The following is a 19,705-nucleotide window of genomic DNA, read 5'->3' as shown; positions in this document are numbered from 1 at the left end:
TTATTTTTTTCGATATGCATATTAGATAAGTAATTCAGGCAAAATATCGGATATACGTCGCTATTAAAACCATTTACGATAATATCTACTCGTCTTTTTTTATCTTGACTCTGTAAAGGATGTTATTCTTATTCTTATCAAAGGATCTCATTTTTATCAAAAATTAATTCAAAGAGATTAATATATTAATTATTAATTAAATATTTTTTATTATTTTAATATTATTACATTATTACATTATTACAGTATTTATACAATTTCGTTTATATATATTTATTAAATAAATTATTATATGTTTATATGTTATGTTATATATATATATATATATAATCACCCATTAAAATGTTATAAATTAACATTTATAAACTTTTAATTTTCTTCATTTCTCGATAGAGTACTTTAGCTTGAACTAAAACATGCAATTTCATGAAACTAATATGATATAAATAAATTCATAATTATAAATTTTCAAAATAAACTTACCATAAGGATCAAAATATACTTCTTCCAATTTATCAGCCACTCTGTCTCGAATTCTTATAAGCTTGTGACCACTTGCTATACTTTCTACTAATACTAAAATTTTTCTGAAAATTAAATGTATATTATAATATTATTACATTTTATAATACATTCATAATACAATTATATTAAATAAATATAAATATATGATTACATATATAGAACAGAAAAAAAGAGAACACAGAAAAAAACAGTTTTTACGATGAATTGCTTGTTTTTGAAATTAAATTGTTACATTAATATAAATTGATATAAACATTTCATTATATACAAACTAACCTTACTTTCATTTTTAAAATTAAATTATATATTAATTAATCCATACTTACTTGCTTTTATTTTTTTTTAATAAAATATTGGTTAAAAACATGATTTTAAATATTTATGTATATATATAATTTTTTTTATATCACAGAAAATCTTCTATAAGTATGAGTCAACTTAATAATAGAGGTTAGAATATGTCTGAAATTTATACCATTATACCATCTATTGAATAATTAGAAAAACAATCTATATTTATCAAATGTAGATAAATAAAATATTCTTTTTTTATAGATAATACATTTTTTATTAATATTAAATGACATGAATACCACAGATTAAATATAAAAAATAAATCTATTATTCAATATAAATTATAAATGTATTTTCATATCATATAATTCGAGCTATAAAGCTATATAACTCTTTTTACTTTTCTCAAATCATCAAATACGATATTATCGATTTATAACAGAATTTGTCAGCAGCGCTATTACAATACTACAGATAAAAATTGTAATTAATTTGCAAAATCTTTTAAATCAGCAAAATTTTTCATACAAATATTGTTTTTACATAAAATAAAACTTTTACAAAATTTTTGTCAAATTAAATAATAAGATTTCGAAAATAATTTTCGATAAAGTTTCGTTTCATTGATTAGATTTCATTTTATTAAAAAAATATGTATTAATGTCTACAAAATAATTCAAGACATTTAATGCTTAATACTATATTATTGTATATTTCTTTGCATTTAATTCTTTAATTTGATTAATTGTTTCATATATAAATTATTAAATATTCGAAAAGAATATTATAGATATTATTTTGAAAAAATATTAAATTTAAAAATTTAAAAAAAAATTTTATTTTTAAAAATATAATCTAAATATATTATCCAATTTTCATCATGAATTAATTTATGAATTAATTAATTCATTAATTGTAATCAATTTGAGACAAATATTGATTTTAAAATAAATTATAAATAAAAATATGATAAAATAAAAAAAATTATAAATATTTTCTATAATTTTTAAAAATATTTTAAAATAATTTTAAAATAAAAGTTTATTTAATTTTCGTTTAATAAAAGCAACTTTTAACTAATAAAAAAATTATAAAAAGTAATATAGAATAATCAATTATTTGATTTTGTTTACAATTATTTTAATATATGATTATATATGTATTAATATATATAATTATATAGTCATATTAAATAATGCAATATATTTATATATATCCATTTTATAGACATTCTATTTCTTACTTTTAATTTTATATTCGAACGTAATTTTAATTCCAATCATTACTTTGCAATAATATTCTAGTTCAAATTAATAATAATAATATTAAAATAATAAAAATATAAAAATATTCCAATATTTTTAAGATATAGGACAAAAAAATGAATTGAGTATTAAATTTATTTTGTACCTCATCTGTGGTACTATTTAATTTTAATATTATTTTTTATTTTATATATAACATTATGACATTCGTATAAGAAAAAGAAATTAATAAATAGTTTCATATTACAATGTTAATAATTCGATTACAATATGTAACTAATATTTTATGCATATTTCTGAAAATTTCTAATAATGATTTAATAATAATCAATATGTAAGTTAATAGATTTCTAAAATAAAAAAATAATAATGTGTAAATACTTATAATATTATAACTGTATTGTAGTAAATTTGTTTGTAACTATTGTTTTTATAAAAATATAATTTATTATGTTTATTATTATAAATTATATATTTGTCAATTAAGAAAAGAAATTTATTTTTTTTAATCAAAACTATTCCTTGAAATAAAATTTTTTCAAAATATAGAATAATTATAATTAATACCAAATATATTACAAAATGAAATTAATACCAATATATTACGAACGAAATTGTTATAATTAAAATATATAAATTAATGCAATTAATACAAATCATAATTTAAAGCAAGAATGAAATCAATCATTTTATAATAGATGTCATGATGATTTTACTTTATTATTAGCCATAATTTCTAATCTTTTTACTATTTTTGCAAGATCGATTTCTTTTTGTAATTTTAAATAATCTATTTTTCGTACATTATGTATGCTAGTCCATGTAGGTAATAGTTTACACAATAGACGTATATGTTCTTCCAGTTCAGCAGAAGTTAATTTTGCTCTAAATGAGTTTTCTAATTTTGTAATTACAAATTCCAATGTCAAAATCCCTTTTTTTTCAGCTACAAAAATATTACGCAAAATTTTAACTAATTCAGGTAATCTTGAATACATTACAGCTTCTTTCTCAGCATTTGGTGTACGTGTCATAGCTTCTAATGCTTTGGCAGCTTGTTTAGCTCGAACCTAACAAATAGTAATAATTATTTTATTAAAATATAAATAAAATAATATAATGAGAGACAAAGATGAAAATATTTACTTTCTCAAGAAGGGCCTTTGGTATGCCTTTAAGGGCTGTGCTAAGATGATTGTTTTGTACAGTAGGTGTGATAGGTGGAGTATCCACAACAGTAATATTAATCTTTCTTATATTCTCTTCTGTTTGAGTTGAATTGTTTATTTCATTCTTTTCTGAAGAAAGAGTTTTAGATGTCATCTTTGCTTCTGCTAATCGTTGCAATGCCTTTTCCATGCGAGTGCCGCAATTGAATAATGACTTTGCTTTATCTAAAAAAATTCATAAAAATTAATTTAAATTTTAAAATATACAAAAGACATGATTTATATTCTATTTCTATTTTTACCAAGAACATCTTTTGCAGTTGTAATTTTCTCAACATGAGGTGGTTGAGGTAAATCAGATTGTTCAATTGGTTTACAACTTTCTACATCAAATTCAGGATGCCAACGAACAATTTTTTCTTTTGGTACATGCATTGGTGTTTCCAAACTAAGTAAAAATTTTTCATGTTCATCTTTTACTTTATCTACAATTGAAAAATAACATAAGTTAATATAAAATGAAGTTAAATGATAAATAAATATAAAAATATTTTCAAAAAAATAAATTCAATACCAAGTAAGATATTATAAAACTTTCTTCGTCTTTCAAGTAATATTCGTGGTCCCATACTAGCTTCAGATGCTGTTTTTAAAACATCATCTGAATCTGGGGTATTCCTTCCATCCTTTTCTTCAATGAAAGGTATAAGAATTAATTCAAATTTATCTTGTTTGGATGTTGAACCAAATGTATGATGTTTTTCCTGACAATAATTATATGCATCTGGATAAATAGTTTTAATTTGTGCTAGATGTTCTAATGTGAAATTTTTACGCAATAATTCTTGAATTGCAGGTTTTAGTTTTTTAAAAGTTATTGTTTCTTTACGATTGAACAGCATTGCAGAAATCTATACAATTAATAAAATAATATATAGTAAAAAATTTACAAAAAATATTTTTATATATTTTTTATATACAAAATAATACTTACTGTATCTAAACATCTGAATGCCTCTGCCAAGAATCTATAATGATATGGTAATGGTAAAGCAGGAGTGCCACTTTCAGCAAGTGATAAATATTGTTGATAAGCTGGTATTTTAATTGGACTACTTTTCACTGGGCTAGGAGGTGTGTCTTTAGGTTCAAATAAAATTCTGCGTTGAGGACTGGCATTCATTAATTGTTTATTTTTCAAAGGACTTAATATTGTTTTGATTGGAGATTTATGTGCTTTCTGTGGACTATATAAATAACACAAATATTATAACAAAAAAAAAAAAAAACAAAAAAAAGAAGATATTTAAGTCATAAAACATGATTTCATAAATATCTTACCTAATTGGTATCTCAAGTTGAATCTTTTCAAACTTCTGTATTTGCGGTTTAATATCATTTTGTTTATGAAATTGTTCTAATCTTTGTTCACAATTCTTGAAACGTGCAATAGAGGCTTTTAATTCCATAAGCCTAGAAGACTTATTAATCTTATTTCTTATTTCATTAAGGGATAACTCTTGTTTTACCAAATTATCCATATTAGAACCTTTTTTTGGTGTTGTGAAATTAATTGATAATTGATCATTTAAAATATTTATAGTTGAATTTTTAGCAGCATCATCTATTTTAGATGTTCCTAGAAATTTCTTTTTTGGACTTAATGCACCTTTCTTTTCAAACAATACTTTCTTTTCATCTAAATCTTCTGCGATTTTTTGAAAACTTTCTCTGATATCTACCTGTCCTTCTTGACCAGATAATTTTCGTGAACGTGTGACTCGAGTACGAACATTATGTTTAAGTGTTTTTTGAATGTTTGATTTAGGAGAATCGAATTGAATATTCCGAACAACCGAATTTGATTTTAAAGTACGATTATTCACTGATTCTTTTCCAGATACAAAAATAACCTTCGGACTTGTGCCCATTGCTTTTTCTTCTTGAATCGAAATTAATGTTCCCGATAATTCGGAATTATTCTTATTTATTGATGTTCGATTTTGATTACTCACCAATTTCGATTGTTCTTGATCAAGAAGCAAAACCTTTGCCTTGCTTCGCAAATCGTCAGTTGCTTGTCGTTTACGCGTATTAAAATACGCCGTTACTGATGGTTGAGACATCTTTTTATATACGAATATATATATATATGTATGTAATATAAGAAATCCGTTAAGATTTTCAAAATTTTAATAAATTACAATTAAGTCTCAAATCGCCATAACAGCTACCTATATCAACACCAATACTGTGTAAAATCCCGCCTCTTTTATCAGTTTAGGCGCCAAATCAGAAAAAATGGATGACAAGCATGTGGAATTTAAGTATTATTACTTTCAATTTATATATATACAAATATATACATATTTAATTATAATTTCGTTTATTTATAATTTATATATTTGTATACAAATTAAAATTTTAATAATTATGTGTATTGAAATATATATTATTATAAATTTTGTAAAACTGCTAGAATGCCAAAAATAATTATCAAATATAATAATTTAATTTTAAAATTTACAACACAATTAATATTTTTAAATTATTAATTATTATTATTAAAGATTATATTAAAATTATTTATTAATTTTTAATGAAAACAGCACCTTATGTTATTTATTATTTTATATAAATTCTATTATTATTTTGAATTATTAAGTTGTAAATAAAAATTTTTTAAATAAATAAAATTTTATGTTGTACAAATATATAAAACTTTATTTATTTAAAAAGTTTTGAAGAAAAAGTTTCGAAATATAATAATAAGATAAAGAATTTTAATAATTTTAATAATTTATAACTATAAAAGTTATAAAATACATGTTACAAAGGAAAAATTGAAAATAGTACGATTACATATATAATGTATATATTATAATGTAATATATTTAGAAAAAAATTAAATTAAGTCTAAAATCTATATGAAATCTACTTATATTTTACTAAATAATAAAATAATTTAATAAAATAAAATTTGTAAAATTGTTATAAATATTTAATACCGATTAAATTTGTATTTTTTCCAAATATCAAATTTTTATTTCACAAGTAAGTAAGAGATGATGTTTTTCATTTTAAATAACAAAAAATATTTGACTGTTATATTAGTGTTATATTATTTGTAAGTTATTATATTTTAAGTTTATAATATTTAACTTTTAATTTTATTCAAACATATTTAATATGTTATAAACTAAACTTTTTATTTTAAGCTAATTGTTAACCTTAAAATAACCTTAATAATTATGATTGACATTATTTTTTCTTTTTTAGATCATGAACATTACCAAAAATATAAATTTAATTGTAAATAAAATATCTATAATCAAAAATAAGTTATTTTCTCCTAAATATTTACTTTATACTAATGTCACAATATCTATTTCTCTCTCTGCTACTGGAGATGTATTAGAACAATATTATGAGATATTAAAGGTAATTATTTAGGACATTTATTTCAATATGATACTTTCTTATTTTTATTGTAGATTAAAATATTCATATAATATATAATATATTCATATAATTCATTTTTTCATAGGGTGAATGGGATAAATGGAGTATAAATAGAACAAAAAACATGGCTATATCTGGTATGTCTATTGGTATAGTCTGTCATTATTGGTATAAATATTTAGATGCTAAGTTGCCAGGTCGTACAATTAACATTGTTTTGAAAAAAGTTTTTATAGATCAATTAGTCTGTTCTCCACTTTGCATTACAATGTTTTTTTTAACATTAGGTCTTTTAGAAAAAAGCAATTGGTCAGATTTAAAAAATGAAATTATTAAGAAAGCATATAGATTATATATAGCAGAATGGATCATTTGGCCACCAGCACAAATTTTTAATTTTTATTTTTTACCAAGTAAATATAGAGTTCTTTATGATAATACTATATCTCTTGGCTATGATGTGTATACTAGTCATGTAAAACATGATAATCTAATGTATAATTCAAAAAATAGTAAATATTGACAAATTATTTCTAGATAGGCTCTATTAAATATCTAATTAAATATATATATAATATATATTGTTATTATTACAAACAACTATAATTTTTGTTGTACTTTCTGATTTTATGCTATTAATTCTTCTTATATGTATAAATTGTTCTTATGTTTTAAATTTTAAAAATTTATATAATATTTCAAAAACAAAAAGATATTTCTTTTCATTTTTTAAAATTATTTTTTTTTATAAAATTAATAAAATAAGAAAAGATTAAATTATAATTTTAAACCTTGCATTTTGACTAGATTTTTTATCTTGATCATTTTTATTTTTTATCTTGAAAAATAAAATTTAACAACTTCTAATAAATCTATTTATTTAACATAAACAAATATAAATATCTCTATTTGCTATATTTTTTATCTTACATCCAGATAGATTCTTGACATAGACCCTATTTTGGAAGATGACTTTCAGTTTTAATTTATGGCCAGAATGCAAAGTAAAACAGTATTTTCAAACATTTTTTTTCATAAGTTTTATGATAAGATAGTATAATATATATATATATATAGTATAATATAATCTATAAATTTACACAGTTATTAGAAATTATAATAATTCAGTGATATTTATCTACTCAGTTTAAAATAAAATTACTCAGATATTTTTTTGACAATTATTTCATTTAGTTTATGGAATCTTTGGCGAATGAAATCAGATTAGATGTCCTGTAAGTTTTTTCTGATAAATTTATTCTCATTGTCTAGAATTCTGGAGTATTTGAATAACTTAATTTACAATAATTTTATATAGTGTAAGATAAGGTAATTATAATAAATTATTAACATAATATTTTGTCATTGAAATCTTGTTTTTATATTTTAAAGGATGCAGTATGATTATACAATAAAAACTTAGTATTGATTTAAATGACAAATATTTCTATTTAAAAAACAAATATTCAAAAATCTAGAGTAAATAGATATTTGTTTATTATTGCTTCAATTCTAACAAAGATTATTTTAAAGTTTAAAAAATATATCTCTCTGAAGAAATTTATCAAAATAATTTTTAAATTATAGAAATGATATTTGCGCTTATTGTCTTCATTAATTAAATTTGTGAACATTTCTATTTTCTGGAGAATCAAAATATAATTTAGTTTAACATATTATTTATTATTTTTTTAAGAAAAAATATGTAATTATTCTTTAATTTTGCTTCATAGATATAAAGTTTTAATGCTTGAAAAAATTATCAGCAATATTAGAAACATGTTTGTAATCTATAAAAAAATTAGCTTGTACATTTTTTATAATAATTTTTTGTGAATTTTATTTTGCAAAATTATATTGTAAAATACTTTATATATACTTACATATACATGAAGCATTTTTTTATATATAGAATTTGACTAATTATAAAAACATATATTTCAAAACATTCCATCATGAATGCCAATTGGTACAAGAACTGCAATAAATAATAATAAATTGCGAGCCACTAGTCTCCAATCATTTGGTACTGCATATGGTGCTAATACTTGAGTTAATCTATGTATCTATCAAAATAAATGAAATACTTCATACTATACCATATTTTACATTATATAAAATTAGATATAAATTTGTTATTAATTCTAGACATATAAAAGAAATTAAATACTTACTTCGTGACTTGCACATATAAAGATGAATGATGTAACTAAAAGATTTAATACTGGAAATCTTGGCAATAAAACTAATACACCATGCGAATCTGCTGCCAACCAAATGTGACCTTGTGCGACTAGAGTTTCTAAGCTGATGCGACCTAAACCAGTCAAAAGAGCTGAATGCTTACCACGTAATGCTAATGATGCATTTCTAAGTGCAATGTAACCTATAATCTGTAATTAAAAAATTAAAATTTAATTGTTTGAAAATAAATTTGAAAATAAATTATAATTTATAAATTATTACTGGAATAAATGCAACATATGAATGAATTTCCTCACATTCAGATACTGAATGACATAATATTGTAAAAGTAGTATAAGCAGTTAAAGAAATTAATGCTAATAGAGAAGATAACGCAGTTCCTGGAATGTGATCTATTCTTTGCAAAGCTACAAGACCTGCCCCAAAAGTTACTCCCCAAGTCATACTATATCTATCCACTCTCCAACGTGACCACCATTCACGTATATCATCATCAGTTGTAACAAATAATGCTTTCCAAGGTCTTGTTACAAATACTTTTTCAAAAAACACCTATTAAATAATAATATATTGTATATTTTTGTTATTTGTATTTGTTAGTATATGTAAATAATGTTTTATATGTAAATAAATTATAATTTAATACCTCTGACATGTATAATATTGTGATCATTGATACAAGACCTAAAAGTTTCAATGCAAGATAAAGTAAAGCTCTCGGTCCATATTCATTTAAACTACCAGAATATATTCTTGGTGGTAACCATGCTAAGAAATAAATTACTAGAAACCAGAATGAGACTAAAGGAACAAAGTGATAAAACTGATATGGTCTGTTCATACAAAGGCATAAAGACACAGTTAGAAAGTTTAATCTAAACATTACCTGCAAAATAATAGATAATAATAGATATAAATAATAAATAATAATAGATATAATATGTAACTTAAACACAATATTTGTTGTTAACTCTGCAATGGCATATTTTTTTATCAAATTATATATTGAAATTTTTCAGATCAAATTAAAAACATATTTTATAAATTTATACATATATATAATAATTTCGCAATAATAAAAATATCTTACTAAAGTTAGAAAAAATGTTAGTCATTGCAGAATTAATATTAATAAAATCTAGATTTTTTTAATACATACTCGTGCAAATCTTATTAAAGAAACATCACCCGTTTGCCAAAAGTAACAAAAATGTCCGTATCCAGAAAGAAATAAGTAAGCAGAATTAATTAATCTTAAATACATATAAATAGGTAAGACATTTTTAGCTCCAGTAACATGATAAATTAATACTACAGCTTGCATTAATCCTTTCCATTCATCTGTTTGTTCTCGATTTAAAGTTCTTGGCCCTCTTTCTCTATCTTCAGTAAAAAATAAACCAAGAGCTAATATATATCCTAATGGCAACCAAAAACTAAATTCACTATAGTATTTATTTTCTTTCATAAAGAAATTTGTCCTAAATATAAACAAAAATCTAACATTATTAACAAATATTATTATTATTGACATAAATATATTTACCTATCACATAAATAAAAGTAATATAAAATAATTGACAAGAGAGCCAGAGATGTCATTAAAGTATAAAAATCTTGTACTTCAGGTTGCTCAATTTGTATAGTTTCAGAATTATTTGCTTCTTCAGTATTTTCCATTTCAACGCGTAAGTAAGAAATTTCAGTTCGATAATAACAAAACTTTCTATACAACCACATTCCACCACCAATTATTATGCTGTAATGAACTATTATTTACTATTTACTTAATATGTAATATTTTCATATATAAAAAATTACCATAAAGCAAGTATTGACAAACTTAATAATTGCAATATTGTTGCTGGTTCTGGATAACTGCAACAACTTCCATCATCAAAATTCATATGATCATTGCAATAAGTGTTTAACAATATTTGAATCTTATGTCGCAAAGACAAAGGACTAGCTAAATATCCATCTGGACTTTGTTCCAATACACCTGCACCAACAAGTTTACTACTTTCCCATATATGAACCTCACTATGAGATAGTATCTGTGTATGATCAATATATTTTAATAATTTTTTTTCAATAATTATCAAAAAATTAATAAAATAAAATCTACCTTTATTGCTGCTTTATTACATAAATTGATCTGTCTATTATCTATGCCTGATAATTGAGCTGGCAGTCTTTCTTTTACTACAGGATCTTGCAACATCCATAAATATTTTGTATTTTTTTTGGCTAAAAAGTCTACTGGTTGTACAAGTCTCACTAATCCCATACTATATTCAGAGTACAATTGAGTGTCACTATTATTATTAGCAAGAATTGTCATTGCTCCACAGCCTGAAATAATTAAACTAGGTGCATCAGTTTTCTGAAAAATAACAGTCATTAATATCAGTTATCAATATCATTATTACAATCATTATTAACAACAATCATTGTATATATAATTCTAAAATTTTTATAAATGTTTTTATGATTAAATGATATTTACCATCCAACTTCTAAGATCTTCTACCATAGTATTATCCAATTGAGGTCTCCACAAAAATTGTACATTTAATCTAAGTTGTGCATCATTGAAATTTAAATCAGAATTCTCTGGTAATTCTGTTAAATCAGATGCTTTCCCATCAACTATAAATTGTGATATAAAAGACTTATATAGTTGTCTGATTCTAACATCTCCAATAAATACAAAGTGATTATGGTGGCCCATGAAAGCTAGATATCTCAAACATCTGCGACTGTCTCTAAAGAAAAAAAAATTTTTTTTAAATATTTTTTTACATTATAATATTTAAATAATTTAAATTCTTACGTTTGTGTATAATAATGCATCATACAACCATAAGGCTGCCATTCTTTATCTCCTTTATATCTTCCTTCTGTTAATAACCATTTACAAGAGTCACTACCTAAATTAATCATAATTATTAAATATATAATATAAATTTAAAAATTTAGAAATAAAGATAAATATATATTTAATCACATAGTTTATATTATTAATGTTTATATAAGTATATATACATAATTTATATAAGTCAAATAAACAAAGCTAAAAAATATAAGTATTTTTACCATATATAATGTGCATTAATCCATGATATAAAATAAAACACAAGACAAGTGCAGTGGCTAATTTCTTAGCACTTGCCACAGTAATTAAACTAATAAAATGTTCGGCTGAAGTCATTAATAATTTATCATTTCCTTACATTGAAGCTAAAAATTTTTTTTTCATAATAAAACAGTACATTTTATAAAAATAATAATTAATATTTAAATTAAGTATTGTATTAAGGAATAAAAATATTAATACTAATTATTCATATATTTCACTTATATATTATATAGTTAATAGTTATATAAAAATATTTACCTAAATATATATATAATTCATAAATAGAAGTTTTTTAACAAATATTACATCATAATTGAAATAATTTAATATTGAACTTCATCATTTTACTGTAGGCTGTAACACAATCATAAATTGTTTGTAAAATTAATAAAAGATAATAAATTATTTATTTTATTTATAATAGTTTCATAAAATTTATAACACCTGTATTTTTGATTATTTTTATATTATACTATACATATAAATAATATATGATCTGCAATATAATCGATTTTTTCTATTGGTTATTTAGATAATGTCCAATATCGATTAATATTGATACAATTAAAATAATTACAAATTGATATAAATGAAAAATATTAAAAATTACAAGTTTCCTTTGACTTTTTATAATATTTGTTTTATTGTCTTATTGTTTACATAAACTTCAAGTAACAATTAAAAAAAATGAAATAAGAAATTAAAACACTTATTTGTCTATTCATTTTAGTTTATATTATATATAATTAGTTTTCTTTATATAAATTTTTATTTATACACTATTATAAAGTCTTGAACAAAAAACATCGATTTTTGACTATTTAATTTAAACAATAATCAAGTTTATAAAATCATCGTCGATAATGCATTTTAATAAAATATTTACTGACCATAATATAGCAATATTATCCTATATTGTGTGTTCGCCTCAGTATGTGGGAATGGTTGTCAAATTTAACTAATTTACGTAGGTCATCGCTACGTATTTTACGACTATCTTACTACCTCTTTTTTTAACTTATGATGATATAATACAAAATTTGGAAAAAATGCTAAACGTTCTTGTTGCAGCAACTTTACATTCTTAAATCGAGAAATGAATAAAGCAAGTAATTCATGTATGTTGCAATGAGCGATAAAACGACAATGGCGGCAATGTCCCCATCGAAGGTAAGTTAATAATAAAATTTTCTTAATACATATCAAAATTCTCTGTTTTATAACATTGATATAATATGGAAGTTAATTAGATTCTATATTTAATATATTTTACAAGATTCGCCAAATATTATATATTATTAAAAAGATAATTCGCGTATTATTCGTCAAAATTTGGATGACGTTTTATGTCAAATTAGACGCGCTATTTTATATATGTATTAAATTTTAATTTCATTTTTTTATTTTGTTTCTATAATATAATTTTAAAAAATAGTAAAAATTTTATTTTTCACAATTACATTTTTTAAGAATTATTCAGTATGTTAATATACATATGTATATTATTGTTATTTATATTCATCTATTATTTATATTAATATTTATGATAATCCATATAAATATATCATACATATTAATTAAAATACAATTTTTTTTTATAATATGAAAATTATATAAAAATTTTGAAATGTTATTATAATATAAATATAATAATTTGTATTCAATAAACTTTGTAATTAAATTTCAATATTAAAATGAAAATGTTAATTTTAAATAATTCTTTTGAAATATATTTTTATAATTATTATACTTACATAATTAAAACATTATTACATTTACATAATTTTAACATTATTACAATTTTATACTTTGATTATATATTTAAAAAATATTATTTCAGAGAAGATTACAGAAAGAATTAACATCTTTAATACGTGAACCTCCACCAGGTGTACATGTAGATGAAGATCTTACTAGTCAAAATTTAACACAATGGATTGTTCACATGGAAGGTGCAAAAGGCACCTTATATGAAGGCGAACAATTTCAACTGCAATTTAGATTCAGTTCCAAATATCCATTTGACTCACCAGAAGTGACTTTTATAGGTGGAAATATACCAATACATCCACATATTTACAGCAATGGCCACATATGCTTATCCATTTTAACTGAAGATTGGTCTCCAGCTTTGAGTGTACAGAGCATTTGTTTAAGTATTGTATCAATGTTGAGTAGTTGTAAAGAGAAGGTAAAAAAAATTCCTAAGAATAAATTTAATAAAAAAATAATAGTTAATAATAAATAATAATAATAAAAAATATTAAAAAAATTTTTTTACTACAGAAAAGGCCACCTGATAATTCTTTTTATGTAAAAACATGTAGTAAAAATCCAAAGAAAACAAAATGGTGGTATCATGGTAAGTATTCTATAATATATATAATTAATATATTATTACTATATTTAGAATTATTTTTAACATATAATATAATTAAATAATTTTTAAATTATTTAATAAATATTTTAATAAATGCTACAAAAATCATATAGCATTTTTTATTATGTTTTAAATAGATGACAATGTGTAACAGCAACTGCGAAAACTATAAACAACTTGTCTATGTGCAGTTATAGCTGGACCAAGTGGAGTGACAGTTTTTGTGTCTTAAAGTAATTACTAAAATTTCATAGATAAAATTGCTGAATTAACTTTATCATATATTTAAAGAATTAGGTGCATAAGTTAGAAAACAAAAAAGCAAAGGCTGCATTTCACTTATTATTATAATAAAAAAGTGATGTAAAATGTGTGAGTTATGAAGTTAAATTATTATTGTTATTATAAAAGATACATATTATCTCACTCAATTAAATAGAAAAAGCATAAATTATAAAATATAAAAATGCAGCCAAGAAAAGTGCACATATGATATTAATAAGCAAAGAAAATGTTTCATTATTTATGTAGAAAGTGCACTTTAAGATGATATCAAATTAATATATTGCAGTAATCTCTATTAAAATAGTATCATTAAAGATATAAAATGTTATTACATTTGTTATTGTGTTATTTAATATTCATCTCTCACTGTATTATTTACTTAGGTAAAAATATAAGTAATTATTTTAATATTGAATATTATAGTGTGCAATCTAAATTAATTATAAACAAATACATACAATTTGAATGTATAGTATTATTTAATTCTACACAATCGTTTTTGGAAGCAATCAAGATGTTAATCACTATTTTTTAAATCAAAATATTTTAAATCAACTACGTTGCACATAATATCATTAAAACTCTGAAATGTATTATTATTGATCAATAAAATTCATCCTTTTATAGAATAATGTGTAAAAATATATCAATTTAATGATATTAGAAATTTATTGCAGAAATTCTAATTGCATTAATTACATAAAAAATCTGAATAAAATTTAATTAAAATCAATTTAACATTATATAAAGCTATATATTTAAAATAATATACATGACAAAATATTTAAAATAAGAAATATGATATAAAAAGTTTGTATTTAATACATCGTTAAAAATGCGATACATTTTAAAATAAATTATTGATTCAATAATAAATTTATTGTAACTTAATTTTCCTTCAATTTGACTATTACTTATTAAAAAAAGTTTAAATTTATTTGCAAATAATACTACGCTAACAATTTAAATTTGCAATATATTTAACTAATCAAATATAACCTTAATAACGAAGTTATTACAAAATATATATTAAAAAATTAATTATTTTACATAGAATAATTCAATATAATTATAATGATAATTTTACATAAACATATATAATCTTATTAACATTTATAAAACATATAATAAAATACAAAAAAAAATTACAGGTGGCGTATAATTTTCAGGTTCAATGTCAATTTTATACATACATAGAACATAAAGATTCAATATTATTGGAAATTTCAAATAAATTAAAAATGGCCGCATATAGAATAATTAAAATGTTTCATTATATAAAATAAATCATAGTTACGCGAATACATTAAATTAAAAAAAGAAAGAATTGTATTGTACATATCAAAATGAGTGTCCGAACAAGAAAAACAATTTTTTGTGGAATTATTATATTATTAAGTGTATTATACCTATATACAAATCGAACTTTATATACAGATTTACAGAATAAAAATATTTCTTTAAAATTACTTCTTACTGCTGCTATAAAAGCAGCAGAAATTGGTGGTTCTGAAGTAATTGCAGTTCATAATCAAGCAAAATTCGAAATACAAAGTAAAGGAAAAACGAAAGAAGGTAATGATTTATATTAAATACTTACATTTTTTAGAATACATGAAATATATGTATTTCATATTTATGTATATGAAATAAAAACTTTATATATAAATGATATATATAGAACATATATTTATAATAAAATATTATAATAAAAATAATTTAGTTTTTTAACCTTGATAGGTATAAATGATCCAGTAACAGAAGCAGATTATAGATCACACTGTGCAATGGTCCATTCTTTGTTAGAAACATTTCCAAGTATAACAGTAATATCAGAGGAAACATCAAAAAATTGTGATAAAATTACAGTGTCAAATATAAAAAATAATATTAATAATTTAAATGATTATGATATTAAGGATGAAATTATAAATATAAATGACATTACAGTCTGGATTGATCCTCTTGATGCAACAAAAGAATTTACAGGTATTTTCATTATTGTATAGAAAAATATATAAATATATATATTTTTATATATATTTATATATTTTATATATATATATGTTTCTTATATCATATATTATTTTTTTTCATTTTAGAAAATTTGTTACAATATGTTACAACTATGGTTTGTATTGCTGTAAAAGGAAAACCTATAATAGGTGTTATATATAAACCATTTGAAACAAAGCAAAATTCTAGTCTATTTTGGTCATGGACTAATCATGCAATTTCAAAAAATTTACAAATACTGCATAAGGTAATAAATACAAAAATATTACAAGGAAAATATGTAAATTCTTCAAAATTTAAAAATGTTTTTAAAATTAGTTAGAAGATGAAAGAATACCAATATTGATTGTATCACAATCACATGCTGGCCAAATTTATAATGTTTCTAAGATTGCATTTGGTAAAGATGTAAAAATTATTCCTGCAGCTGGTGCAGGTAATTTTATTAATATTATTATTTAATATTTGTTATTATAAAAATCTCATTTATAAAAAAGAAAGAATTAAATTTTTTTATTAGAAATAAATTTATATATGTTTAGGTTACAAATTTTTAGAAGTTTTAAGTGGAAATGTAACTGCATATGTCCATATGACTGCAATAAAAAAATGGGACATTTGTGCAGGAACTGCAATTCTTACTGCTCTTGGTGGTACAGTTACTCAATTGTTTGATCAACAATTGATAAGTTTTAGACCTCATGATTCTAAAGAACTTACATGGGGTCTTTTAGCTACTATGAGTAATCATGTTTGGTATTTAGATAAATTTTCAAACATTTAATATAAACATTAAATCTCTAAATTTTATTATTTACTTTTAAATCATATTTCAATATCAATTTTTTCATTAAAGAATTGTAAAAATTATACATATCTTAAAAATTTGATATCAAAATACAATTCATAAAAATATTTATTTACAAGTTCTATATTTAATTTTGTTTTGAAGTATTTTCAAATGAATGTGTTTCACAGAATAATTTTTTATTGTAAAAAAATTACTGTTATATATTATAATAATTATATTTTATGTATTTAAAATATTTATTATTGATAAATTAATTTTACATATATTCTGTGATATTTTCAAAAATTTTTGTTTATTTTAATAAAAAAAAAATAATAAATGTTTTTCTATATGTATATTTTATTTAATAATATTTTATAAAATTTTTTTCATTTGAATAAAGATGGTTCTAATTTTTTATTACAATAATGATAAATCATTAGTAATATTATATATTATTATAATATTGTATATTGAAAAATTATAAACTAATACATATCAATTAAATTAAATTAAAGTTACTTTTTCATCAGAAATGATAATTTCTGATATTTTTTTTAATTTTTTGTTGAATTTACTACATGCTTTTTCATATGATATAATATTTGAACAGGAATTCATATATTGTGAAATTACTTTTTTCTGTAATTTTTTTAAGGAAATTTCTCCTTTGTTTTTTACTATGTCTAAAATAACATTTTTCCAATTGAAAGTTTTCTCTATAATATTATCACATTGATTAATCGATGATTCAAATAGCAAAGTATTTTTATTTTTTTTTATCTCATCTAACTTTTCTATAGCAATATCTTTGCTTTTTTTTTTAGAAACTGATTCTTTTGTAAATTCTACATCCTGTTTGCTTTTTTTTTTTACAAATTCTTCTACTTGTTCTTGTATTGTTTCAGATATTTTTCTCTTTTTAAGTTTCTTTTTCTTAGCATTATTGATAGTATCATTGTCAATACCATTTTCACTGTTGTTTAAATTATTTTTATCTTGGTCTTCATTTTGATTTTCTTTGTCTATATTTTCATTATTTTGATTCTCAATAATATTATTTTCTTGATATATACTTGTATCTTGTACATTATTTATTTTTTCATTCATTTTACCTATTTATGTTTATTATAAAATATAAATAAATACATATTATATATGTATATCAAAAATTTATAATTTAAATTAAATAAATATTAAATTGAGTAACAAAAACTTACCATTTTCTTGTTGTTGTTTTTCACTATTAATATTTTGTACATTATTTTTATAAGCTGTTTCTATTTTATTCCATACACTATCAACTACTACTGATGGTATTTTCTGACCTAGAGCACTTTTTACAAAATTTAAAAATTTAACTTTTTTACGTGGAATATTTTCATGCTTTGATAATAAATTTAAAAAATTTCGTTCTGTTTTTGATAAATTTGTTTCATTATTGAGAATATTATTAACTGTGTCAATCCATTTCTGTTGCTTTCTTTCACCCTTATTTGCTCCAGCTTTCGGAACATAATCCTTACCCCCGTATCTTTCAGCTTCACTTATACATTTCGTATGTGCTACATATTGATCACCTCTTTAGATAATAATAAAAATATAATTTAATTAGAAATTATAAAAAAAATAAAAATATACACATTTTTATTAATATTTACCTGAAATCTTTCAAACAATCGACACATGTTAAAAAAGGCGCGGTGTGGCATCGAAATTCATAGTGTTTTGCAACTTTTGGTTTTTGTAATGTTTCACCACAATTATTACAAGTAAATACAACCATTTTTTTAAATATTTATAAATTAAAAAAAATTATCATAAAATATAAATAAATTTGAATATATAAAATGCGATTAATAACCCCGTATGCGATTATAACCTATATATTTCGCTACTTAGTAGTTAGTAGTTGTATCTGATACTGTGCACGTGCAACTAAATTCTTTTGTAAGTCATGTTTTCATAGAATTATTTTTTGAATATAGAACATAATTAAATTTTCATAGAAACAAAATTTAATGTATAGAAATGATAATGTAAACTATCAGTATAAATCTATAATGCATTTCTACTCTAATTTATTAAATTATATTACAAGTTTTATTCTATAAAATTAAAATAATTATTTTATTATAGATTTGAATATTTTATTAGGTGTGCAAATAAGTT

General features: G+C 21.1%; 6 protein-coding genes and 2 long non-coding RNA genes across 11 annotated transcripts; 4 read left to right on the top strand and 4 right to left on the bottom strand.

Moving 5' to 3' along the window:
* Window positions 1-396: 396 nt before the first annotated feature.
* Window positions 397-980, bottom strand: LOC122716847. The gene is made up of 3 exons (XR_006347104.1): window positions 848-980; window positions 484-587; window positions 397-409 (listed from the first exon to the last, which is right to left on the bottom strand). It is a non-coding gene; the product is annotated as an uncharacterized LOC122716847 (long non-coding RNA).
* A 1,805-nt stretch (window positions 981-2,785) lies between these two features.
* LOC122716794 (DNA replication factor Cdt1) lies at window positions 2,786-5,652 on the bottom strand. Its single transcript, XM_043940190.1, has 6 exons — window positions 4,595-5,652; window positions 4,248-4,500; window positions 3,828-4,164; window positions 3,556-3,738; window positions 3,231-3,478; window positions 2,786-3,154 (listed from the first exon to the last, which is right to left on the bottom strand). Exons 1-6 carry the CDS (start codon window positions 5,377-5,379, stop codon window positions 2,786-2,788), a joined length of 2,175 nt encoding a protein of 724 aa, XP_043796125.1. The 5' UTR covers window positions 5,380-5,652.
* An 883-nt stretch (window positions 5,653-6,535) lies between these two features.
* On the top strand, window positions 6,536-7,318 carry LOC122716742 (mpv17-like protein 2). Its single transcript, XM_043940096.1, has 2 exons — window positions 6,536-6,694; window positions 6,801-7,318. Exons 1-2 carry the CDS (start codon window positions 6,536-6,538, stop codon window positions 7,236-7,238), a joined length of 597 nt encoding a protein of 198 aa, XP_043796031.1. The 3' UTR covers window positions 7,239-7,318.
* A 1,047-nt stretch (window positions 7,319-8,365) lies between these two features.
* Window positions 8,366-13,085, bottom strand: LOC122716739 (N-acetylneuraminate 9-O-acetyltransferase). 4 transcript variants are annotated; one of them, XR_006347080.1, is made up of 14 exons: window positions 12,953-13,085; window positions 12,321-12,416; window positions 12,020-12,163; window positions 11,757-11,853; window positions 11,430-11,688; window positions 11,049-11,306; window positions 10,742-10,977; window positions 10,467-10,679; window positions 10,080-10,401; window positions 9,567-9,806; window positions 9,182-9,472; window positions 8,890-9,108; window positions 8,599-8,781; window positions 8,366-8,520 (listed from the first exon to the last, which is right to left on the bottom strand). XR_006347080.1 is itself a non-coding variant. In XM_043940092.1 (13 exons), the coding sequence occupies exons 3-13, from the start codon at window positions 12,132-12,134 to the stop codon at window positions 8,656-8,658; spliced, it is 2,376 nt and encodes a 791-aa protein (XP_043796027.1). In that variant the 5' UTR covers window positions 12,135-12,163; window positions 12,321-12,416; window positions 12,953-13,085; the 3' UTR covers window positions 8,538-8,655. The 4 variants fall into 4 exon arrangements, 2 of the variants coding, with proteins under 2 accessions (XP_043796027.1, XP_043796028.1); XR_006347079.1 differs by having other exon boundaries at window positions 8,367-8,505; XM_043940092.1 differs by lacking the exon at window positions 8,366-8,520 and having other exon boundaries at window positions 8,538-8,781.
* On the top strand, window positions 8,640-9,186 carry LOC122716746. The gene is made up of 2 exons (XR_006347083.1): window positions 8,640-8,777; window positions 8,864-9,186. It is a non-coding gene; the product is annotated as an uncharacterized LOC122716746 (long non-coding RNA).
* Window positions 12,994-15,058, top strand: LOC122716743 (ubiquitin-conjugating enzyme E2 W). Its single transcript, XM_043940097.1, has 4 exons — window positions 12,994-13,232; window positions 13,903-14,253; window positions 14,349-14,424; window positions 14,580-15,058. Exons 1-4 carry the CDS (start codon window positions 13,179-13,181, stop codon window positions 14,591-14,593), a joined length of 495 nt encoding a protein of 164 aa, XP_043796032.1. The 5' UTR covers window positions 12,994-13,178; the 3' UTR covers window positions 14,594-15,058.
* An 876-nt stretch (window positions 15,059-15,934) lies between these two features.
* Window positions 15,935-17,621, top strand: LOC122716741 (putative inositol monophosphatase 3). Its single transcript, XM_043940095.1, has 5 exons — window positions 15,935-16,302; window positions 16,468-16,716; window positions 16,830-16,990; window positions 17,062-17,179; window positions 17,286-17,621. Exons 1-5 carry the CDS (start codon window positions 16,074-16,076, stop codon window positions 17,525-17,527), a joined length of 999 nt encoding a protein of 332 aa, XP_043796030.1. The 5' UTR covers window positions 15,935-16,073; the 3' UTR covers window positions 17,528-17,621.
* Window positions 17,622-18,040: 419 nt separating this feature from the next.
* LOC122716740 (cell growth-regulating nucleolar protein) lies at window positions 18,041-19,456 on the bottom strand. Its single transcript, XM_043940094.1, has 3 exons — window positions 19,195-19,456; window positions 18,754-19,115; window positions 18,041-18,648 (listed from the first exon to the last, which is right to left on the bottom strand). Exons 1-3 carry the CDS (start codon window positions 19,317-19,319, stop codon window positions 18,041-18,043), a joined length of 1,095 nt encoding a protein of 364 aa, XP_043796029.1. The 5' UTR covers window positions 19,320-19,456.
* Window positions 19,457-19,705: the final 249 nt, after the last annotated feature.

Source organism: Apis laboriosa, unplaced genomic scaffold (genome assembly GCF_014066325.1).
Source record: "Apis laboriosa isolate Shangri-la unplaced genomic scaffold, ASM1406632v1 scaffold49_cov149, whole genome shotgun sequence".
In the NCBI taxonomy this organism is placed as follows: domain Eukaryota; kingdom Metazoa; phylum Arthropoda; class Insecta; order Hymenoptera; family Apidae; genus Apis; species Apis laboriosa.
The sequence above is the reverse complement of the archived record's forward strand: the minus strand, read 5'-3'. Positions and strand labels throughout refer to the sequence as shown.